The sequence below is a fragment of the Kogia breviceps genome, chromosome 9 (assembly GCF_026419965.1).
Source record: "Kogia breviceps isolate mKogBre1 chromosome 9, mKogBre1 haplotype 1, whole genome shotgun sequence".
Lineage (NCBI taxonomy): Eukaryota > Metazoa > Chordata > Mammalia > Artiodactyla > Physeteridae > Kogia > Kogia breviceps.
Window position 1 is genome coordinate 65,062,054 of NC_081318.1, and position 26,365 is coordinate 65,088,418.

A 26,365-nucleotide genomic window follows, 5' to 3' on the forward strand; every position below is an offset into this window, starting at 1 on the left:
CCGGTTTACTTCTCTCTCAAATCCAGAGAGTAAGTTGGTAAAAGCAAACCATGGGGTTGACAAACATATGATCAGTTACATGATGATTCTTCTCAATAAAAACTAGTTATCTAAGTAATTAACAATTCTATTTTTCTTCATACCTTTCTTCTTCTACACATACCTTAAAGTTGTAATTCCAATAAGTGCTCAAGAATCATTTTCTTTTATTGAAGTATGTTGTACTATTAGCATTTTTTCGAAGTCTAAAATTTTCTTTTTACCCATCTTCCCTTTTAAAAAGTTTCTGGACAAAATTCACCAGAATTTTTTTTTTTTTTAATCTATGATATACCTATGGTATTAAGCTTACTGTCCTAGATTAATGTATTTAATTTACATATAGAAGTACTATCATGTACTTGTATACTAATGGAATAATAAATGCAATGCATATAAGGAGATTACAGGTATAAGACATGTCTGAAATTCTAACTTTTAAAAGTGATGTTGCCAATGTGGTCATTTCTAATAGAGACGATCCATGCAGAACAATGGATGCAGTTTCAGGGGTTGCATTTACTAGGTGTTAATGATTACACCCCCTCATCCTTTGGTAGCTGTCAAGCACTGAGCACCTTCTCTAAGTCCTCTCACAGTAGAGGCATAGGGAAGAAGAATCAAGAGACAGTCTCAAGTAGTTCACATTCTACTTGACAAAATACTGCATACGAATGATATAAAACATGTTCTTATTATCAAAAGCAAATTAATCTAGCACAACTGAGGCACTTCATTTAGGCTCAAGAAGATACAACTAGACCTTTTTCATCATTACTGTTCATTCAACCTGTACTTTTCCATCACCCATTCTCAGCAAATGTCCCTGGCAAGCAATAAACACTCGCTATGGATTATACAGCTCTGACCATACCAACAAAATAGGACCTACTCCCAACCCCTGCCCCTACTTCCAACCTATTCTCAGCTTCACTTGTTCCTCTGGCTCCCCTGGGCTCTAGACTGTCAGCTTCATAATGAAAGTATGAGAGAGAATGAAGCTATGCAAAAGTATGTCACCAGTGTACTCTTACCAAGAAACTCCACAAATCACATTGGGGAATATTTTCTTTTCAAACTGATTTATTTCACAACACTCTGCTTTGGTTGTTCTAATGCAAACAGTTCCAGAAATCAAATTTGCAAGTCTAAAATTAAGATGCCACAGCAGAGCATATGCATCATTCATGATGATTTCACAGTGTTTCCTAGTCTGATTTATAGTTGTCAAAATTAACATTACATGACATGATCCATTATGTGTTTCACTCAACAGTGCATCATCCAAATCATGACAAATTCAATTAAAATTAGCTTCGATTCACTTCAACCCTTCCACTGATTTCTTTTAGCTCTTTATTACCCCTTCCTTTCTTTCTGCCAAGATATAAACTTTATATGATTCTAATTATGACATCCCTTTAGTAACAATTTCTTCACAATTTCCAACACAATCCTCATTTTCATATTTTAATTATTTGATTGCAGATTTGTTTTATTTCACTTTTCTTTCCTTGATTTACCTGCATTGTGTAGAAAACCCCACATTGTTCTGAACTGAGTCACAGAATTCTGTCTCTATGGAGGGGTTGCTATAGACATTAACCCCTAACATTTAACGATACAAATATATAAATGAAGTCTCTTTACATCTAGCTTTATGTTGAATGTACTGTCTTATAAGCTAGGAAACAATTAAGGATGAAATAGTTAAGAAATGTTAAGTCAATAAATGATTTTTCAATGGAAATCTGTGATGCAGTAATTCTTCAGGGAAATCTCTGATTTATTTGAATATCAAAATAGTCAATGCCATTAGCTATCACAGATTTATGTAACATTTGTTGAATATCACAAGTTATATAAAAATTATCTTTAAATATCCTTTATAGTATAACTATCCATACTAGTATAACTTTTACAAAAAATAGTTTTATTTTATGCTTAGTAGGATGTAGCTAAAGATAATATCTTACTAATGATATTCTGGATCCTTCTAGAATTTAAAATAATTATTCTGTATTGTGTGAGTGGAACCCAAGATTCTGTGAGCTTAGCAGAAAAACATATTCATAGTAAAATGTGTATATTTACAAATTAAATATTACCATATTAATATTGGTCTTATCCTATCATATTAAAGATACAAAGATGTAAAAAAGGTGTTTATTTTACTTTGCAAAATCATTAGACATCGATTTCTTTCCTCTTATGTAATGCAACTCTGCCCTTTTGAAAGGGATTTCATGAACCTAAGAAGGAAAGGGCTGTGTTCTTTTCTTGTTTTCAATGATCTTTACCATCTAATTATTTTAAAGCCATACTTTACTATTAATAAAAATTCACATTTTGCTCAACCACATCAATTTACACAGCAATTTTACACACATAGTTTTTTTTTATATCCTCACAAAAATCCTAACACATATATAATGCAGGAATGTTATCCCCATTTTGGAATTAAAAAATAAACAGTAGGATTCTGACTTAAATCTAGACAGTCTAAGCTTGACGCTGGTGTTCTGTCAATTAAATCAGTTGCATAAAATGATTTCTTTTTTTTCCATGAAACTATTCCTTGAGTGTCTAATACGAGTTAAGTTTCTAAGCACCTAGCAGATGCGGACACTACATCCTCTTCTCAAATTAAAGAGAAAGGCGCTACCTTTAAAAGGGCCACCAAAGACTCATCTATCTTAACTTCTCTCTCTTATTAGTGTGTCTGAACACCTAACATTGTTCCCCTCATTATTCCTTTCTAATAACAAAGTGAAGAGCCATGTATTAGTATGAATACATTATATGAGTTTGTTAGGTTAAATAACCAGTAACCATAGAGGAACAATATAAAAGCCAGATGGAATTTAGACTGAGTAGTGAAAGTCTCCAAAATGCCATTGCATGGGTACTGCTTAGAAAGGCTTTAGATAATACATCGACTTAAATATAGAAGAGAATAAAGGCACAAATAAAAAATACAGTCAAAGGGACTTCCACAGAGGGAGACACTTCGTCTCAAAGAAAAAGTAATTCATAATTTTACACCTGTTCAAACTTCACAGTTCCTTGCACCTCCCTAAAATACTGACAGATTCTTGGAACGTCTAAGTTAGAAGGTAGAAATAATCAAGGTCAGTGCTATAAAAACTTATTTTTCAAATAAAAGATTAAACATACAACAGGGACTTACTAAATGCTTGCTGAATAAATATATAGATGCAGATGATGAACAGCCTTTGGAAGAGAGGACGTGTGAGTCCTCAGACTATCAGCCCACTCACTGCTCTTCTCACCCAGGGTGAGGCTAAGTCAGGCTAAGAGCCTATGGAGCAAAACTGAAGGAGGCACTGGCAGGCCCCTGGGAATGAGTGAATCCTTAAGTTTTGTGCCTTGGGAGCCTCTCTTGCCTCCTGCTAGTTGGGCCCTATTCCCATCTCCCCACTAATCTACTATGCCTTGATTAGGAGTCCTTCCTTACTCATAATCTAGAAGAAAAAAGCTAAGCCACACCCCTTCACAGACGTGAGCAGACTTGGTGGTAGGGAGTGAGTAGAATGAAGTGATTATTAAAAAGAAACCTCTTTCACATCCCTTTCTTTTCTTTTTTGAAAGGGTAAAGCCTGGGGAGTGTAGAGTTTGGCTAGCACACATAATTATAAGGCTCAAAAGTGATATACGTGGACATGTTTAACAAAGAGTAGAAGAAAATCTTAGTCATCATCATGAAAATTTATCCACAGGGACAGTCAGGGATCAGCTTCAGTGCTTTGGCATCATCCCACAGCATCCTTGGCTATGATCTATTATGTAAGGGGGACCCCAAATAAAATGGCCAGTTTAAAGTCTATATATTATTTGAGGAGCATGAAATAGCTGACCACCAAAATAGGAAAGACAACTTGTTGTCTTTCTGTTTCTACTACTTGCCAGTGTTCCATTTTAGCTAATCTAACTACCCTAGCGTTTTGTCATTTACTGGTCACAGTTGCGGAAATTAGAGGGTCATAGCAAGCAGAGATCAAAGATACAGTCAAACTTTTCCATGGAAATTGCCAAGACTGAATTTCCTCCTAAATTGATTCTGTATTGTCTGTTTGACTTCAATATTCCCAGCACTTACACCTTGATCCAGGTATTCCTCACCCCATTCTTTTTAAAATTTATTTTATTAATTTTTTGTGTGTGTGGTACGGGGGCCTCTCACTGCCGCGGCCTCTCCCGTTGCGGAGCACAGGCTCCAGATGTGCAGGCTCAGCGGCCATGGCTCACGGGCCCAGGCGCTCCGCGGCATGTGGGATCTTCCCGGACCGGGGCACAAACCCGTGTCGCCTGCATCGGCAAGCGGACTCGCAACCACTGTGCCACCAGGGAAGCCCCCCTCACCCCATTCTTGGATTATAAACATGACCTAAGCCCTGGCTGCCCATATTCTAAAATCTGGGCCCTCCAATTCATTCTGCATGCCATTTCCTGTTTGTGAACATAATTCTGTCCCTGCTTACTGGAGAAACCTTCAGATTTCTATGCCTTACTATCTTCACTGTTCTCTACAAATAACCTGCTCATTCTTAAATCTGAGATTTAAAAAAAAATTATGTTTGACTTGGAATGCTCACTTTTCCCATCACACCACACGTAGGCAAATACAATCCATTTTGGGGAACTTGGTCAAATTCTGTTGCCTTATCAAATTATTCTAGTCAATACAGATGCAGGTTTCTCTTGAAAACTTTAGGTATTTTATCTTAGATTTATCTTTCCATCAGGTATTTTTACCAACTATGAACTATATATTATACAACTCATAAAGGACAAAAACTTTCTGGGTCTACACGGAGTTAGAGTAATTTAAAGTAATTTTACTTATTTTTTTCACTTTTTTTTCTCTTTGTTTCTCATGAATAGAATTAAAGATATCAAGTGCAGGAACAATGCCTTCCACAGAGCTGAAACTATACAATGTCTACCATAATTTAATTCACCTATTTCTTTTTAAATTTTACTATACAGGATCCCTGATAGACATGAACCTGCCAGAGAACTGCATTTTTGATAAACTTTGTGAAACCCTATATAAAATCCAAAGTGTATCAGTCAAAATTGATTTTTTTAATCAAAAACATGCTTTGTTTGTTCCAGCTCTTTACACTGTACATGACTGTACCAACATTCCAAGATCTTCAAAGTACAATGGCTTCTTGTATTAAGCACAGCCCAGTTATTCTGTTCATTTACAATTCAACTGCTATCCTGGTAAATATGACCCAAACAAATTTTCCATGATCACATTCTTTTAAAATGTAGTATCAATAACCACATATCTACACTAAACAGAGAAAAAAATATCTGTCAAAAAAACTCTGGGGAAAAAAACTGGATAATCGACCTATAATAAAATGATACAAAATTAGAACAATACAGAACATAGCAAGGTGAAAGTGTGAGAAGAGGCCTAAAATAATGCCCAATATATAAGTAACAACTTTAAGGAAGAACTAAGACAAAACACATGAAGTTACTAACACAATGTATTAGTAGATTCTAAGAGTGAGCATATTCTTAATTAGGTTATACAAATAATACATTAATGATTTGTTAAAATCCTTATCCCACGTAGATTTTTTTTTTCCTTTTGAAAATATTTCCTCCCATTGAAATTCTTCTTGTTATGTTCCAGTCAGACAGAGATTCAGTACTACCCATATAAAGCTGGTAGCATTCCAGCAAATAAAAGAGAACAATGGATGAGATCAAAATTGCTGCCAAGGAGATGCAAGGTCACTGCCCAGTCAGTGGCCAGGCTGCTTAAGGAAGTGTCCGCTCAAGGAAGTTTCTCAAGGAAACATGCTCTCACACCAGCTCAAGAAAAAAAGCTAAACTTAGAACAGTCAAATGGGAGATATTAATAAAGCTCTGAGGAAAAAATGAGGCAGTTGGAATGGACTTTAAAGTTTATGTGAAGGAACATTAAGCTTTGATATCTACACTGTGGCTTAAGGTTGGCCCCGGCCCTAAATGCTTTCCTGTAAGTTAAACATATATTAAAAGCTACCTAAGAACTTCCTTTCAATTGTCCCATGACAGGATCATCATTTAAACCAAAAATACTCCTGGGAGGCAACAGAGACAGATGTAGGAGAGGTGAAGATATCCTAGGCATGATGAGACAGTGGTACCTTAGGATGGGGGAAGTGACTCTGAGGGTCACACTGATATTTCTGAATTTGATATGTTTATAGGTGGATATTGACAATCTTAGCCGTTTAGTTTGCTGTCATCAACACCAATTAATTGATAGTTATGACTAAATAGCTTAGTGGCTTCAAGATGTAAAAACAGAAATAATATACTTAGAGTATAACTAAAAATGCTAATAAATGGACTAAAGATTAAGCTAAATAAGCTAATGCTCGGAAACTATTGGAATACATTTACAATATTAGGAATGGTACATTTTCTATGTTCTATAGAATATATATTTTATCTAATTATGCAACAGCACTTGTTTGGTGTTAACCAGGCACAATAATATTGAAATATATTCTAAGTGATGTCACCTGAATGGTCTAATATCTGTAGTCTACATTCTAAATATTCTATATTCTCTTAGTTGAATATGACTTATCTCTCTTGAGTTATTTACATATTTTGGTTACTTTCTTCAGAATCTACAGAAATTTCCATTTTCCCATTGGCCTTACTTGACTCCATATTATTCACTAAAAGGCTCAAGTTCCAAGACCAAACACTCTCTTAAATTTTAAGCCTTTGACAAACATTTATTGGAGGCTAGGCACTGTCTTAGTTGAATGGGGGTAAATGAAGACTACGTTAATAAGTAAACCAGCAATGACACAGTAGTAGTTCTCTGGCTCTAATATTGTACTCTAGTATATGTCAAGGTTAGCAGAAAACAAATTACAAACTCACATGGGTTAATTCAGAAGAGTTTAACAAAAAGATTATTAACAACAGCAACAGCAAGGGCAGTGTTATATCGCCAAGGGATGGTGAAGAACTCTGGGGCTGGCAACTATGGGAAATTTATCACCGCAAGGTGACAAAGGGACCAAGAAAAGGATTTTAGCAGCACGGAGCTAAATGCAGAGCAGTAGAAGAGGGCTGCTGGAAAGGGGCTGAAGCCTTTTGTTAGAGGGACTCAGGCACTGCTGACCCCGGAAGACAGAATGAATACCCCAACACCCCTCTCTTCCCACCTTCTGATAGACTGCTGCTGCCTCCTGTGGGTAGAGCCCAACCAGGAAGGAGAGAACTGGGAAGGCTTATTGATATGCTGCTCCCAGATCAGCCTCCAGGCACATAAGCAGGATCCAGAAGGTCTGCGAGTGACTCTCTAAGGGTAAATATAATATATGCCCAGTTAGTTCTACATTTTGAGAAAAGCAAAGGTTTTCTGGTTAGCCATATATTATCTACAAGAGAATGTGGACATATTAACTACTTCTTTAGTCAGATGTGGCCAGAAAGCAGCTGAGGCAAAGCTCCTGAGAAATGCTGGTGAGTAACTGGCAGGCAAATCGACACTGGGGATATTACAGAAAGTTTTTCATCTAAAAGCCTGATATTTATGCATGAGAAGTAGTAATTTTATAAATGGATTCTGACTAACCTAAAACTAGTCAATATTACTTTAAGAAGTGGGCCATTTACTCCCTTCTTTTTGGTCAGGTCAAGATAAGATTTGCAGTTTCACTGATTCACAGTCGTATCGTGGGAATGGGCCCTCGGGAGCCATGCAGCACATCAACTGAGGAAAAAGCTTGCAGTTACTTTCAAGACCAGGAGAGCTGTCTTATTCTACAGGCACTGCATATACTATACATTCATTCCCATGTTTCACAATGAACTGATTTGTGGAACACGTTGAAAATTAACTTTCTGCCAAGAAAAACATACATGACAATTGTAGGTATGGTTTTGGTTCAAGGTTCATTGGAATCACAAAACTTGGAAGGCCTTTAGAGAATTTTTAAGATCCCTTCTTTCACTCATCACTGCCTATTGCCATACACACATATGGTTTATGGGTGAAAAAACAGAGTCCCAGAAAGTTTAAATGACTTGTGCAATGTTGTGGAGCCATGAGTGCACAGGTTTCCCTATTCTTACTGAGTACTTATTTCTCATCATCATCCATTACTTAAATTCCCCTCTTGTTGACTGAGTGAAATTTTCAGACTGTTGTAAAGCCAGTAGCTTTATATTGAACTTTTACATGACCATTCTAGAGAGAAAACCTAAAAGAGGAGGATGGAGTAGTTAACAACAAGTATCCTAGAGTAAAATAGGAATCAGGCATAAAGAGAGAGACTGTGTTGAGAAGAAATACAATTTCCTATTCAACAGATTTAAGTTTGAAGTTTAGAGGGTATGCCAAAAAAGCATGAGTTTAGGAAAACAAAATCAGAAAGTCACTTGAGCATGATTCATTACTATTTGAAATGCTAAAGTTGAATTTATATAGAGACTAAAAAAAGAAAAAGAAAATTGATAAAATGAGAGAAAAGTACTCCAATTTGTCAGTATTTCTAGAATTTACTAGATTATTTTCCTCTTCATGTATTACCCAGTTTTTTAAAAAGATTATTTATTTTAGAGCAGTTTTAGTTTTACAACAAAACTGAGAGGAAGGCACAGAGATTTTCCATATACTCCCTGCCTTCACACATGCACAGCCTCCCCCATTACCAACATTACTCAGTAGAAAGGTACATTTTTTACCAAGGATGAACCTACTTTGACACATCATAATCACTCAAAGTCCATAGTTTACATTACGGTTCACTCTTGGGGTTGTGCATTCTGAGTTTGAATGAAAGTAAAATGGCATATATCCATCATTATGATATCATACACAGTAATTTCACTGCCCTAAAAACCTTCCCTATTCATCTCTTCGTCCTATCTAATCCCTGGCAACAGTGATCTTTTTATTCTCTCCATAGTGTTGCCTTTTCCAGAATATCACATATGTAGTTGGAATCACACAGTATGTAGCCTTTTCAGATTGGCTTCTTTCACTTTGTAATATGCATTTAAGCTTCCTCCATGTGTTTTCATGGCTTGATAGCTTATCTCTTTTTAGCACTGAATAATATTTCATTGTCTGAATGTAAACACAGTTTCTTTATCCATTCACCTACTGAAGGACATCTTGGTTGCTAGAGGCTGAGTTAATTTTTGTGAAGGGTGTAAGGTCTATGTCTAGATTCTTTTTTTTTTTTTTTTTTTTGGTACGCGGGCCTCTCACTGCCATGGCCTCTCCCATTATGGAGCACAGGCTCCAGATGTGCAGGCTCAGCGGCCATGGCTCACAGGCCCAGCCGCTCCATGGCATGTGGGATCTTCCTGGACTGGGGCACGAACCCACGTCCCCTGCATCGGCAGGCGGACTCTCAACCACTGCGCTACCAGGGAAGCCCTAGATTCTTTTTTTTGCATGCGAATATTCAGTTGTTCCAGCACCATTTGCTGAAGAGACTATCATTGCCCCATTGTATTGCTTTTGCTTCTTTGTCAAAGATGAGTTGACTATATTTATGGACCCAGTTATTTTTTATCCTTAGGTATTTGTGCCTAAAATGTCTGATTTATGGGGTTATCTGGAAGCTGGATAAACCTACTTTTTTTTTGTCTTAGCCAAGAGAAATCAGTTTTAAATTCTAATTCTTATTCCCTCAGGAATTTACAAGGCTGAATTTTCCACACTTCTTTGCAATGCTTCCATTAGATTTATAATTACAACTAACTCCCTTTGTCAGACAATACAATAAAATAATGCGTGTTCAAAAGGAAGGTATTTTCAAAAGTAGGCTCTACTTCCACTAAATACTTCTTGTATTACATATAGTAGATTTCACAGTTCTTCCTGAAACACGTGCCCTTGAAATGCATAGTCAGGTCTTTATTTCAGGAATTGGTGAGCTGGGACAGCTAAAAGCTTTCCAGATGTGAGGGTGGCTTACAGCAAAGCCTTAGATCTTACAAGCCTTAAAGCTATGCTTGCTGCAATCTAGAAATGTCTGCCTCCTATATCCCCTTCTTCTCCACTTCACTTTTGTCAACTCCACTCAGCCAAGAGATGAGGGGAGTTATGTTCTGTTCCTCCAGCTATACTTCCCCTGTGGTTCTAGGGTGAGGAACTGGATCCTAAGGGACTTTTCCCACGGCCTCTGTGGATGGTCCACACCCACCTCCCAAGACTGAGATATTCCAAGGAAAAGATTCTTGAATGGATCTTCCTGGATTGGGTCCTAATTACTTTAAAGGAATCTCCCCACCTCAAGTCCTATATTCCTCTGTCCTTTAGATCTGGATTTTTTCATGTGGCTACTTTCTTTCTTTTACTGTAAATAGAAGTGATTATTTCCTTTATTGGTGTTTCTGGTTAATTTCAAGGCAGTGAATTAAAATAAAACTACCTTTACTCCCTTATGCTTAATTAGAAGTCACATACTGCAATGGACTGAATGTGTGCCCCCAAAATTCGTATGCTGAAAACCTTAACCCTCAGTGTGATGCTATTAGGAGGTGGGACCTTTCAGAGATAATCATGAGGGTAGAGCTCTCATGAATGGGATTAGTGCACTTATAAAGGAACCCTAGAAAGAGCTCTCTTCCCCTCTTTCTGCCATGAGAAGATACAGTGAGAAGTGAGCAGTCTGCAACCTGGAAGAGGGCCCTTACCAGACACCAGATTTGCTGATGCCGTGATTTTGGACTTCTCAGTCTCCAGAACTGTGAGAAAAAAATTTTTCTGTTGTTTATAAGCCACCTAGTCTATGATACTCCTGCACTGATTGAAATACACATCTCATTTGGTAATAACTACATGGCCTTCCACACGTGGAAGCACCTTGATTTAAGTAGTCCTTTATTGGTTGGATTTAGATTGTTTTTCTGTAAAAAATCATGCTACAGTGAGAGATGTACACATATTTACACAGATATATTTTAGAAAAAATCTCCAGGAATAAAATCACTGCCAAAGGAATGTGTATTTTTAATTTTGACACATATTATAAAATTATTTTTCAGATATTTGTACCTATTTTTGCCCCCACCAAAACTGTATAAGAGCAACTCTTTCCCCAATTTCTTTAATATTAAATACTATTGTTGATAAAATAGCAAGCAAGTCTCAGACTTCTATCCATACAAGGACTGTTTGCAGGATTGGCCTTTGGCTGGCATCTGGGAACTTACCAGGTAAACAGTTCCCTACACTGATATAAAATTTTCTCTAAATGATAAAACTGCTCTAAATGATAAAGTGGCTCTCTGTGCCTAATTTGTTTGTCTAAACAATGTGATTTATGGTGAATACTTGCTTTCCCTCTGGGAGTTTGGAATTTTTGTACATGCCAGGTTGAGGGTGCCTATGTGATGAACTGTCAATAAATGCTTGGGGGCACTGAGTCTCTAGTGAGCTTTCCCAAGTAGACAACACCTTGCCCATGTTGTTGCAGCTCTTTGCTGGAGGTGTCAAGCGTAGGCTGCGAAACTCCTCAGGGAGAGGACCCTGGAAGCTTGCTTCTGGTTTCCTCTCATCTTTTCTCCATGCACATCTTTCTTGGCTGATTTTGCTTTGCATCCTTTCACTGTAATAAATCTTACCTATGAATGCAACTATATGCTGATTCCTCTGAGTCCTTTTAGTGAATCACCAAACCTGGAGGCTGTAATCCCTGATACACTATCAAACATTTTTATTTGCTAATTTGACAGGTGAAAATGAGATTTTAAATGTTTTATATTTCTTAATTATGATTGAAGATTAGCATATTTTCTCTGACCTGATTCTGTCCTTTGCTGATTTTAACAGACTTTATTTTTTAGGGCAGTTTTAAGTTCACAGCAAAATTCAGCTGAAAATATAAACAGTTCCCATATAACCTCTGCCTCGACACATGCACAGCCTCACCCATTACCATCATCCCCCAGAGTGGTACATTTGTTACAACTGATGAACCAACACTGACAAATCATTATCACCCAGAGCCCATAGTTTATATTATGACTCACGCTTGGTGTTGTACATTCTATGGGTTTGGACATATATCAACTGTCATAGTATTATATGGAGTAGTTTCACTGTGCTAAAAATCCTCTGTGCCCTGCCTATTCATCCCTCCATTCCATCTAACCCCTGGAAACACAGATCTACTTATTGTCTCCATAGTTTTGCCATTTCCACAATGCCATATATTATAGTTGGAATCATGCAGTATGCAGTCTTTTCAGATTGGCTTCTTTCACTTAGTAATATGCATTTAAGTTTCCTCCATGTGTTTTCATGGCTTGATAGCTCATTTCTTTTTAAGCAATGAATAATATTCTATCGTCTGAATGTAACACGGCTTCTTTATCCATTCACCTACTGAAGGACATCTTGGTTGCCTCTAAGTTTTGGCAATTATGAATAAAGCTGTTATAAACATTCATGTGTAGATTTTTGTGTGGACATAAGTTTTCAGCTCCTTTGGGTAAATTCTTAGTGAAGCATGATTGTTAGATCATATGGTAAGAGTATGTTTAGTTTTGTAAGAAACTGCCAAACTGTCTTCCAAAGTGGCGGTACCATTCTGCATTCCCACCAGCAATGTAGGAGAGTTCCAGTTGCTCTACATCTTCACCAGCTTATGGTGTTGTCGTTATTTTGGATTTTGGCCATTCTAATAGGTGTGTAGTGGTATCATATTGTTGTTTTAATTTGCATCTACTTGAAGACATATGATGTGAAGCATCTTTTCATATGCTTAATCTGCCTTCTGTATATCTTCTTTGGTGAGGTATTTGTTAAGGTTTCTAGTCCATTTTTTAATCCAGTAGTTTGTTTTCTTACTGTTGAATTTTAAGAGTTCTTTGTATGTTTTGGATAATGGCCCTTTATCAAATGTGTCTTGCAAATGTTTTCCCCAGTGTGGCTTGTCTTTTCATTCTCTTAAATTTATGCTGATTTTTATATTAGATTTTGGACTTTTTCCCTAAAGATTTTTAGGAGTTCTTTATTTAAGAAAACTAGCTCTTTGTCAATTTTACATATCACAAATATTTTTTCTTCATTTGCTACTTGGATTTTAATTGGTTAACATTTTTCCTGAGCAAAATTTTCTTTATTCAAGTAAATATAATCGTATAGATGAATCTTTTCCTGTATGTTTTCTGCATTCTGTGGCCTAATAGGTCACATAAGGATACCTTTCTTATTTTGAGACTAACTTTCTAGCCTTTCTTCTACTATTTAAAAAGAAAACATTTTTAAGTACTAAATGAACCTGGACTTTGTTTGGGTATACAATTGAAAAAGAGATACAATTCTTTTTTCCCTTTCCTTCTTCTTCTTCTTCTTTAGGAGGCAAAGCAATTGCCCTCCAAACAAAAACAAATTGATTAAATTATATCTTTTCTCCAAACTTGGAAATGCTCCTTCACCATTGGCACCATACTGCAGGGTTTTGAGGAGCTTTTTTCTAGACCCTTTTCTGATCTGATTATTCATGTACTAACATAAAATTATTATTATTCAAAGAATAAAATGCATTTAATTATCTTGTGACACTAGTCTTTTCTCTCTACTTTTATTTTTCAGAATTTTCCTGGCTTTTACTTATTTTTCTCTTGTTAATTTTACAGTAACAATGTAGGGACAATTGATATATTTATTAGATGTTCTAGATAGGCACACATTTACTTTTGTACTTTCAAAGTCTGGTATTATGGGCAGAAATTTTATAATTAGGTTTATTAACAGAATTTTTACTATTGTAAATGGGGTATTTTAATTTTTTGTGTCCATGATGTTTAGCTAATTGTTGTTTGCATCTAGGGAATATATTGATTTTGAGATATTATATTTGTGTCCATCCACCCTATTGAGGTATTTTATTGTTTATATTTTCAATTGAATATCTTGAGTTTTTTATAACATCTGGAAAAATCTTAATATTCCCACCTGTTTTCCAATTTTCATTTCTTTCTCTTTTTAACTACATTGATTAATACTTACAGATCAATGTTAACAGTGAAGATAATGTGCAGTCCTGTCTCATTTTTGACTATACAGGAAATGCTTCTAGTGTTTCAGAACTGGGTACTAACCTGGTCTTTGGTTTGGTGTCTCTTTGTCTCTCTTTATAAAATTGTTCTATACCAGGTCTTCCATGAGGACATTATTTCAGCCTCCTCTACCAGAATATTGGCCCTGTGCAATTTCAATCTGTGGATTAAAGTCTTCCAACTGCAGGAAAGTCTTCCATTATATTTTGGGGGTTTTGTTTTATCTTGTTTTCTCTTTTTTCTGTTCTTTTTCTGGTCCTATCTTTAGGAATCCCAGAATTTTATATAGTGATCTCCTTTCCAGACCCACCATCTTTTTAAAAAATTGGAGTTGATGTTCTTAAACTGTTCTCCATCTCACTGACTCCTCTTACCACTGAGTATTTTTCAATTACTGTTCCATGTAATGTGAATTTATTTACTTGTTTTATAATTCTCTTCCTTGTCTTTTCTGAGCTCTGTCAAATCACTTTTAAAATTCTATTTTCTTGACTCTTCTTTGAATACTAAAATTACTTCTGGTTTTGATTCAGAAGACCATATTCTCTTTAATACGTTTGGTTTCTTGAAGAGCCGTCTGTCGAAACTTTCAAAACAACTCTTCACCTGGGGTAAGACTCTATTCAAGCCTGGCTGAAAATCACTGGTTCACAGGGAAGCCCCCTGTGTCATAGTGTGTGTAATGATTTATAATTCTCTTCCACTGGTCACCAAAACTTTAATCTCCCAGTCCATCAAACTAATAGTCTTTTCTTGGCAATAATGGCATAGTGAGTTTCCCTCAGTCCTATTATGCCATTCTGTTTTCAAACAGAACACAAGAATGCTTCAGCAGCCCTTTCACTAACACTGACCATGCCATCATAAAACATGCCATTAACCTGGCCCCTCAGAAGTTTCAGGCTACTCTTAGAGATTCTGAGTGCTCACAAAGCTATAAAGACATAATGCCCCTTTAACCTTCCTCCCTCAATTAGATCTATTTAATTTATAGATTGAAAGTTAATCTATAATCTTCTCTATCAATTGTGGTTTGGTACTGTGATTGTTTCCTATTGTCATAAAAGATGGACTTGCATTCATGTTTTTCATTCTTACTGATTTTAGTCTGTTTGAAAGTAGAAAGCATGGGAAATCTATCGTCTTTAGCTTTGAAGTTCTAGCAGCAATTCTACTAAAATTATTTTTATTTGCCCTATGAACTGCTTCCCCAAGATTCTTAGGTTTATTTAGATAAATTCACTTAGTTATTGTAATAGGACTGTTTTAGCCTTACTAAATGACTTTTTCATCCTCTTACACAATAAAATTGTTTCTGAATTTGATATAAGATGAAACGCTTTAATCATCAAGTCTTTCACCTGTGGTCCTGTTCTTTGTTGGAGCTATCCATCTATTCTTCACTTTAAAAAGCTTCACTGATATGGTATAATGTTTGAGAAAAATGTAGGCAAAATACCTAATTGTTATATCTTCGTTACTAAGACTTTCTTAATCATATATATATTTATTCATATTATTCTTATTTATAAATGTCAAATAAGAGAAATATTAAGCAATTTGTTTAACATAATATTTAATTTATACCCTAGTAAGTTATAACATACCTGCAACTACCATTTTATTGGAATAGATACGGTATTTCTAGTGGAATATAAGCACCCGGCAGAGGATCTACAGATTTTTATATCTATTTGCTTACAAATAAATGGATGGAAATATCAGGCTCTATGCAGTGGTAGCTACTACCCTAATTATACTTTTAATTGAGTAGTCAACATGAAATTAAATGTCTACAGCATATTAACCTAGCGACAGCAAGAGACAACTCAAGTTGCCTTGGAGGCTTATTCAATTACACGGTGGGAGCCAAATAACTAATATAACTGTAATACTTCAGGAAAAGAGATCAGAAAATCACCAGGAAAAGGACAGTCAGAAAAGAATTAAACAGGGATTGAAATTAAACTGTCCATGACACAGAATCAGAGGTGAACACACACACACACACACATTCTCTCTCTCTCTCTCTCTCTCTCTCTCTCTCTCTCTCTCTCTCTCCCCCTCTCAAGGAGTTACAGGGAACCTGGGGAATGGAAAGCAGGAGAAGCAGCCTTTAGCAAGACCAGGAAAAGAGTTGGATTGATGACCTCATAACAGAGAGAGAGCAAATTACTGTATGGCTGAAAGAAAATCCAATTGTGCATGTACAAAGAGGGAGTAGCAAATATCCTAAAAATAGTGACCAGAAGAACAATGGTATGATGAGAGAAATTGTCTTCGGCAGATACATCAATTGCTTGTTTACTCACTTATTTAAACTATATCCTGCTCCAAAAAGGCTTTCAGTCAGCTTTCAAAATCCATAGATAGCAAAAGCATTAGACAAGAATGAATGAAAGAAAATAATGAGAGTGAGAAGAGCATGAAGTCGGTGGTGGGTATCAGTAAACAACACGCATGCCACACAGTCCTACTTATGTTCCCAAGGTAAACAGGAAAACATAATCTATTACAAGATTTCCAGGGGCCATAAGGAAAACAATCCAGATGCTCAGCAGAAGCACATGGGTTGAGACTTCAGTGAAATTTATCTTATGTGTTTTTAATCAAGAGAACAGACTGCAATGGAGTAGATGACACTTCCAATGTCATTTCTACAATAAATATGATATAAAAGTCTGAGTGATGTTGCCATAATTTCTCTCAGTTCAGTCCAAATCATAGCTGCATAAATATTTCAGAAGAAGCAATTATGCAAGTGATCCAAATAAGCCCCTCCCAGATGGTCTGGCTTATCCAAAAGCAAAATTTAGAATATCCAGAAAACATAATACCCTTTAGATAATCCTCAATGAACATTTTCACAAGAAATAAATCATGCATGAGAAGTCTTTCATAATATAGTCATTATTTACCCAGAGATAATTTGACAAATAATTTCTGTCTAGACAATGCAGTCAATTAATTACATGTTTTCTAAAGTAAGCTACTCATGATTAAATAACCTCTACTTACCTTACTTTCTGCTGGTTTCCATCTTCTTCTCTGGGGAGAGTTATTCCATTTAATAAAATGTAAAAGGAACTATTCTTAGGTATAGCTCCCTGGGTGGTTGTTTAGATTTTGTTTATAGGGTAATTCTGAACATGCTATAAACTTGGGGAGATTATAAGTGTTCCTTATTCTTACTAAAATAAGTATCTGAATTGAAAATTCCCAAACTCCAGCCCACTACGGTTTTTTTTTTCCCCCATTATAGGTGAAAACAGCATTGCTGACCTAAAGAAGCAATATCACCTCATGGAGAATCTCTCATGCTTTAGATTTTGACAGGAAAATGTAAATTACCTCTAGTGGCATAATGCCTAAACATGTACAAAACAGAAGTAACTTCAGGAAAATCACAAAAGTTTAAATGTCTTCAAGTGGAAAAAGTCCCACTTGGGGGCAGCTCACCCTAGGTGTACACATATGAATTCCAAGACTTAGTACAGCAGGTCTTAAGTACTCTCTAGCCTGTGGTCTTGACAGAGAGACATACTTATTTAATGGTAATAAAATGTTACCTCAAATCAGCAGCTTTCCCTGTCTTGTTAGTACACATAACTTCTCTGGTCTGGTATCCAATCTGGATGTCCCAATATTTGTTCTCTTGTCGGTTCTGTCTGTTTCTATTTCTCTTTTTCTTGATCAGTTCACGGGCCTCTGGATCCTTCACTCCTTTCCCTCGGTCCTTGCCCCGTTCTTTATTCTTCCCACGTCTCCTTGCTTGTCTTACTTGCCTCGAGTGGGGTATCGAGCACGTGCTCCAGGGCCCCACCTGCAAGCTGTACATGCTCTCTTCAGCTTCACAGGCACCGGACTGGCACACCTGAAACTCAGTCAGATTTGGACAGCCTGAGCCTCCAAACTGTGGGGGCGCGACCACGTGGCGCGTCCGGTGCTGGAGCCCACTGCCACAAGTCTTGGAGCATTCCGACCAGGCAGAAAACTCAGACACAATGCAATCTTGCTGGCAGGGGATGAGGCAGGCCTGTTCCAGGAGAGGCTTGGGCTCAAAGTACTCACAAATGATATCCTCCGCAGGGATGTCTTTCTCTTTCTGGACGCACATTATCTCTCGCACCTGAATGCCTTCTTCCCCTTTAACGCACTCAAGGGGTTTCTCCAGGCTTTTTGAAATCACAGGCTGACAGTGATTCCAGGGTCCCAGCCTCCAGTCGTATAACTCTTTGTGCCAGTCACAAACTTTGAAACAATTTTGCTGGTTACTGGGTCTCTCGGCCTGCTTGCAGTTTGTATGCAACGTTGTCCATCCTTCCACATGAGCACACCACACAGCCCGGGTCTGAATGCCGCCTGGACCACATTCGTCTCCCATGCATCGGCCCCATGGACCTAAAAACAATACAAGAGTTAACAGGGCTAACTAGATGAAAACTACAAATTACTTCACGTTCCAGAAAGGCACTTCAAGATCTAGTACATTAACTTCCCTGAAGTGTTATAAAGTAGGTCTCTGTACATGACTGTTGGAAAGTAATGATCTACACTCAGAAGTTTTGCAGAAGGGGAACAGTGTCACAGAGTCTATATAAGGTAACTGCTGGGACAAGTTCATTTTGAGTCCTTTGGGGATTACTGAAAACTTGCTTTTATTCATTTTCCTAATCTCAAGTAGGTAGAGAACCCTTGGCTCATTAAGAACCCTTGCTTAATTTTAGGTAGGTAGAGAACCCTTGCTCACATTAGAAACTAGTCATAGTGAAAACCCATTACTCCTGCCTCATAACCATCAAATTCATTTCACTATCTGGCAAAGAAAACGGCTGCTTGTGAAGAACTTTGTCTCCTGCAGACCTTTCTTTTCCTGGGCAATTAGCTATTTTGTAGAATATGCTCTCTTCCCTCTCATTTTCTGTTGCTGTACATACTATGACTGAAAGAATCTATTAGTTGCATACGTGTGTGCTGACAGAAGTGTTTACTTTCTTGTAACCAAAGCTGGGAAGTGAAAAATTCTTCATTCTATCACATTCTGCCTTTAAACTTACAAAAAAAAAAATTTTTTTCTCATCTTCACAGTGAAATAGAAAGGTGGGTAAGAGAATTAAAATTTAACTAAAAGATTTTTAGAATTTTCTGCATGTTAAAGGGTTACTTTGAGTTTTATCAATTTATTCATTTCCTAAATATGAACTACTTGGCATTATGGAGCAATTTTAAGGAATACTTAGGTCAGTGGCTTTAAAATGAAATGTGGGCTTTTTACCTTAGAATCCTTCTTATCATAGATTGATACCTACTTATATTTGTATATATCATTTCTTTTTTAAGGTAGATAATAGGATTCTCAAGGCTTTAATAGACAAATAGCAATTTATATAATAGAGATTACATTATTTTGGAATTTTAAAGAAATGTAATAATCATATAATTACATGATTTTCAAAATGTGGTTCCTGGCATTTGAGGAATTACTTGATGTATAGACTAGAGCCACCTTCAATAGGCTGTGTGGGAAGGGGTCGAGCAGCATACCGGGTCTGGCTCTAGGGTCACTCAGCCCCACCCCACTCCCTTCCTCCCTCATTGCTGCTTCCCTAAGAAAAGCTCCATTATTATTAATTATTTTTATGTATGTTGAGATTATACATAGATTTTGTCTGAGAAGAGGCTTCTGTCGCCGACAAGTAAAAACCACTAAACTACGCCAACAGATTCACTCTGTGAATGAGGAAAACAAGTGACAAGGATGGGAGGTGACTTGCCAAGTTCACATCTTAAATGAATAAAAAAAACCATCCTGGATTTTAGATTCTAGTTCTGACTTTTATTTTTATTATTTATGCTAGATTTCAGAGCTTGAGACTTAGATACTCATATACAAAATGATTAATCTACAAAGAATGAAATATGAAGAATGTGCTTATATTTAAACATTTAATTTTGTTTAACTAGGAAGATGTTTACAACTTGAAGATGTTAACTTCATTACAAATGGAATGATGGAGTTGTAAATAGAAAACAGATTGACTGAAAATACTGTGCTAACTAACCACAGTTCCATGAAAATTTGGCATACCTATATCATTACTTTATGAAGTTCGTATGCATATATAGAGAATTACAAGTGGCTTAAAATACATTCAGGGAAAAGCCTTCCCAAAGTGCTGATGTCAAAACTTTATGAGCTAAGAAAGTCAGTGAGTTTATTACATCTGTATACATGGAATATCTGATAATATTTTAATCTTATTTTTAATTTGTCAAAGAAAAATATATATTCATAAATCTGTTGGCGCTCTCTTAGAGATTTCCTAAATATCCAGTTTGGGAATCAGAACGTGGGACCCTTCTCAAGGGAACACAGTAAAATGTATGAAATTTTAGTTAATTCCATAAATCTTTGCTATTTATTCCTTTTCCCCTTCATACTTGAACAACAGTAATCTTTATTTCTCATCCTAAATACAGCATATAAAGATACGTTTATGTTGGACCATCAAGTTAGGAGTAAGCTATATGCCATTAAGTCTAAATTTCAAAATATAAGTGTCTTGCATTAACTCAAAGTGTAAAACCAAGGTGTAATTCAGGAGAACTTCTTGATATTTTGTTTTCCAATCTTTGATATTAATTATGAAATTAGACTGATGAATCATACTAGGACTATTAAGAAGTTAATCTTTTATCCTCCAAGTAAAAACAAAAAAATTTTATAGAAAAGTTATAGATTTGGCACACTAAAGAGTACAATATTTAATTGTACTCTTTAGGTAGGTTGTACTATTATTAATGGGTGTGTTTCAACTAACTGATGAAAATTAATATTTTATTACCGAAATCTGAGTATACAAAATGTGGACTAAGTCTGTGCGTTATTACTGAGTAAGGAAAACACACATACTAAATAACAAACCCTCTAAAATTATGAAGCAGAATTATACAACGCTAGTTAACTATTATGTTTGAAATTTACCCTAGACAAAATAAGGATAGGTGAAGATATTACTCTTATAAACCAAATTTTATCAGAATACTCCAGTCTTTCTCATAAGTTTCTTCAAAAATAAAAGTGAATGATGGTTACTTTGAAAATGATCCATGGCTTACTAACATCAAATTAGGGAGAGATCCCTTCTTACACATTCTTAGAACACTCCGCATGTCTCTCACATCATGTTTACCACAACTGCAATTAGTTTATTAAATAATAGTTTGCCAATATCTGTTTAGCACATTAGACTGACTCAGTGGCTCCTTAAGAACAGAACATTGCCTATCTTCTGCAACATTTGGTTTGATCATGTCTTTTAATTTTCATGGCTGGCTTTTGAATGAATTTCCTCAATTATTTTGTTCAGAAAAGAGAGAATTTAGTTTGCAAATTTTATTATCCAAGGCATTACGTGGTTGATATCAATGCCAACAGAAAGAAAGAAACTGAGTTCAAGAAAAATTCTACACTATTTCATATACATTGATAATGAATAAGAATTTCTAAAGTTGACTTAGATAACTAGAAAAAGCATACATTCTATATACAAATTCAATTCAATTTCCATTCCAAAAATATTATCATAGATTCTATTAACCAGCTAGCAATAGATAACACTGTTGGGTTTATTTTATTCCAAGTATATTTACATTGAAAACCAGAAGATAGGCATCCCAAGAAAATTCTAGAGATCTATAAAAAATACTAGCCTAAAGGGGAAAAAATAACGCATGAAGGCACCAGTGAAAGTAGAGGTGGCAATATAATCACAATTGAACCTAAAGAAAACTCATTCACTTTGCAGGGTATCTTATCTGCTATCATAACTTTTCATTACACCATGGGTATTGCACTTGTGTCCAATTAACAGACCTATTGAAAAATCAGATCTTCACCATTGCACACCTGAGGAAGAGCTGTCTAGTTCTGTTCTCCAAGTAGTCTTAAAATAATCACATACTGAACAGAAAGAGGACCACATCTAAAATTGCTCTTGGCAGCTAAGAATTATCAGCCCAATTAGCCACCATGTTTCAAGAAGTACAAATGTTTTAAAGCGCAATTTGAAAAGAACAATATGCAAACCCTATCAAGGAAAACATGAAGTCGTCTCCCAAGCACAATATGAGAACATGATATTTAATTCATAGGTCTCTGCACAAATATTAAATTGTAGCCCCACATCTCATATTACTAAGAGTGGGAAATGGTGGTGTTGGAAAGGTTGTGTGTGTGTGCGTGAGTATATGTGTGTGTGTATCAGGATGTTTGTATTTTTAGCAAGAATAGAAAGAATTTCCATTGGTTTGAAACTTGCTTCCTTTATTATTCTCGTTCGTGATTATATACAGAGAACTTGGAATCTAAGTGTGCAAAACAAAAGATAGGCACCTTTCTACTTAAAAGCTTGGATAATGTCCCTTTATGGATGCAAATGTATTCCCGCATACAGATTTGTAGGATTGTGTTCATTCACTATCATGAAAACACTTCTAGGATGTAGGTTAATAAATACATGTAGAAAGCTTGACAGATTTTATGTAAATCGAGAAAAACATACTGGATATCTTATTCCACTAAAAACAAGTTAAAACAAATGTTTGTATATACAAAATATTTATGTAATTGTTAGACTCACAACACAAATATTTTCACTTGGAACTGATGCAATATTATGCAAAATTGTTACAACAACTTTAAATGAATGCTACTTGGCTTCGTTTTCCACTGACTAGTGCTTTAAATATAATTCTTAACTCAATTTTCAAAAATGTTGATAAAATAATGAATTTATTTTTATTCCCCCTAAAGAAGATTTCATAACGTGCCTATTCTCTTCACGTCACTCAAAACTCTCTCTTTATGTCAGTCTACAAAAGACAGTCTTTTAAATTTAACATTAGTATGTTGCCCACTCTATTCAACACTGACTCCTTCTAATACTGTTTTTCTATATGTCAAGGGCATGAGAACAATAAAAGGTTGAGTCTATAAAAGGCCACATTATTGACAGGTGGCTAGCAACTGTTCCAAAGAGCCTTATAAAAGATAAACACTATAAAAGGAGCATGAGAAAATTATGCAAACTCTTTTCTGTCCTTGTTTGCTATAAAACTCTCAGATGAGCCAGTTTCTTGTTTGACTAAATATGTTTACATCCTTCAAATGAGATGGTGCATCTTCCCTCCTGGATTTGTTTACGGAACAGCATGTCCTAGTTTACCATGATCAACGAATGCACAAACAACTTAGTAATATATTAAATTCTGTCTCATGAGTGCTGCACAGTATCCCATTTTGAAATACACAAGTCACAGATTTTTTTAAAATATCTTTATTGGAGTATAATTGTTGTACAATGTTGTGTTAGCTGCTGCTGTATAATAAAGTAAATCAGCTATATGTATACATATATCCCCATATCCCCTCCCTCCTGTGCCTCCCTCCCACCTTCCCTATCCCACCCCTCTAGGTGGTCACAAAGCACCGAGCTGATCTCCCTGTGCTATGTAGCTGCTTCCCACTAGCTATCTATTTTACATTTGGTAGTGTGTATATGTCCATGCCACTCTCTCACTTCGTCCCAGCTTACCCTCCCCCCTCCCTGTGTCCTCAAGTCCATTCTCTACGTCTGTGTCTTGATTCCTGTCCTGCCCCTAGGTTCATCAGAACCATTACTATTTTTTTAAGATTCCATATATATGTGTTAGCATACTGTATTTGTTTTTCTCTTTCTGACTTACTTCACTCTGTATAACAGACTCTAGGTCCATCCACCTCACTACAAATAACTCAATTTCGTTTCTTTTTATGGCTGAGTAATATTCCATTGTATATGTGTGCCACATCTTCTTTATCCATTCATCTGCCGATGGACACTTAGGTCGCTCCCATGTCCTGGCTATTGTAAATAGAGCTGCAGTGAACATTGTGGTACATGACTCTTAGAATTACAGTTTTCTCAGGGTACATGCCCAGTAGTAGGAATGCTGGGTCATATGGTAGTTCTATTTTTAGTTTTTTAAGGAACCTCCATACTGTTTTCCATAGTGGCTGTATCAATTTACATTCCCACCAACAGTGCAAGAGTGTTCCCTTTTCTCCACACCCTCTCTAGCATTTATAGTTTGTAGATGCTCTGATGATGGCCATTCTGACCACTGTGAGGTGATACCTCATTGTGGTTTTGATTTGCATTTCTCTAATGATTAGCGATGTTGAGCATCTTTCATGTGTTTGTGGGCAATCTGTATATCTTCTTTGGAGAAATGTCTATTTAGGTCTTCTGCCCATTTTTGGATTGGGTTGTTTTTTTGATATTGAGCTGCATGAGCTGCTTGTATATTTTGGTGATTAATCCTTTGTCAGTTGCTTCATTTGCAAATATTTTCTTCCATTCTGAGGGTTGTCTTTTCATCTTGTTGATGGTTTCCTTTGCTGTGCAAAAGTTTTTAAGTTTCATTAGGTCCCATTTGTTTATTTTTGTTTTTATTTCCATTTCTCTAGGAGGTGGGTCAAAAAGGATCTTGCTGTGATGTATGTCATAGAGTGTTCTGCCTATGTTTTCCTCTAAGAGTTTTAGAGTGTCTGGCCTTACATTTAGGTCTTTAATCCATTTTGAGTTTATTTTTGTGTACGGTGTTAGGAAGTGTTCTAATTTCATACTTTTACATGTAGTTGTCCAGTTTTCCCAGCACCACTTATTGAAGAGGTGTCTTTTCTTCACTGTATATTCTTGCCTCCTTTATCAAAGATAAGGTGACCATATGTGCGTGGGTTCATCTCTGGGCTTTCTATCTTGTTCCATTGATCTATATTTCTGTTTTTGTGCCAGTACCATACACTGTCTTGATTAAGTCACAAAAATTTTTAAAAATTCTCTTCGTTTTTACTTGAGCAAATCAGTGTAGGACAAAAAACCTAGAAATTACTGCTAATTACCAGGAAAGAAAATTTTTCATAAATCCCATAAACTAAAGGTAACTAGTCTTCATATTTTGCTGTCATCCTATTAGGCAATTAAAAATATATTTAAATAAATTTAAGGTCATCCCATAAGTTGTTTTATAATTTGCTTTTTAACTACACAATATGCTATAAAAATAACTGTTTCAGTAAATGTTGGGGGGCTCAGGTATGCACACACACACACACACACACACACACAAAGACTGACCCTACTAGACAGTTAATCTCATATGTTCTTCATGTTTGCACAATTAGATCTATACTATGGTTGTACGGCATGTTGTATCAATTTACCATGATTTACCTAATTGATATTCTATTTGTGGAAATTTAGGTCTTATAAAAAATTTTTTACAACACTATACAGAATGTTACAGTAAACATCGATTGTTATATATTGGTCAGGTAATTTAGCCAAGAGTTTTGCAAATTTTCAAGCTTTTGATACATCTGGTATTGCAAATGTATCCACCCAAATGTACCAGTTTGCCCTCCAAACAGCCATTTATGAATACACATTTTTTCCCTGATATCTACAGACTGCTAGTTTTCCAAATTTGGGCTTCTATTGGGGGAATCTGATGTGCTTATTTCCTCAGAGGGTCCATCTTTTGACTATTTTAACTACACAGATAGTCTTTATTCCCTTAAATCCAGTCCTTTGTGTACTGTGGTCTACATAAGACTCAAACCTTCTGGAGAATTGCTAGTATCCTCCCTTTTTCCAACTTTGAAAAATAAGTTTTTTTATTTTGTATTCATTTTGGTCATTTCAAAGAATTTTTGCTGTGTGTAGAAGCAAACATGTGATCTTAAATGTCTGTCTTGAAACAATCCCACAGATTGGTAAACTGAATGCCTGGCATACTGTACCATTCTATATTATACTAATTGATTTAATTATAAGTATGCACTCTCTCTAGGAGGCCCCTTTGTGTAGATTTATCAACATAAAAACAATTAAATTTTGAATATTCACTGACCTAAAATGGATTAAATTTTCTTTTTAAAGGAAAAAAATAGAGTGCTCATAACTTTTTTGACTTGAGTTTTAATTTAATTTCACTTTAATTTAAAATATAACTCTCAAATGACAAATCAGTTTGGTGGATAAGGAGAGATCACTGTGAAGTCAAGCTGAGCTTTCATCTTCAATAAGTAATTAAACTTTAATAAGAAATTATATGAGTAGCAAATTAAATGTACAAAAATTAGAACAAGCTCTTTAAATCTGATGAGACAATGAATGATGAATCAGTGACTAGGATAGCTGAT

At 35.9% G+C, this 26,365-nt stretch overlaps 1 protein-coding gene across 1 annotated transcript in view; it reads right to left on the reverse strand.

Moving 5' to 3' along the window:
* THSD7A (thrombospondin type 1 domain containing 7A) overlaps window positions 1-26,365 on the reverse strand; it is a 456,022-nt gene that overhangs the window by 242,365 nt on the left and 187,292 nt on the right. Inside the window, exon 2 of the mRNA XM_059074016.2 lies at window positions 17,688-18,519. Coding sequence (XP_058929999.1) covers window positions 17,688-18,519 — 832 coding nt within the window. The remainder of the gene's footprint in view (window positions 1-17,687; window positions 18,520-26,365) is intronic.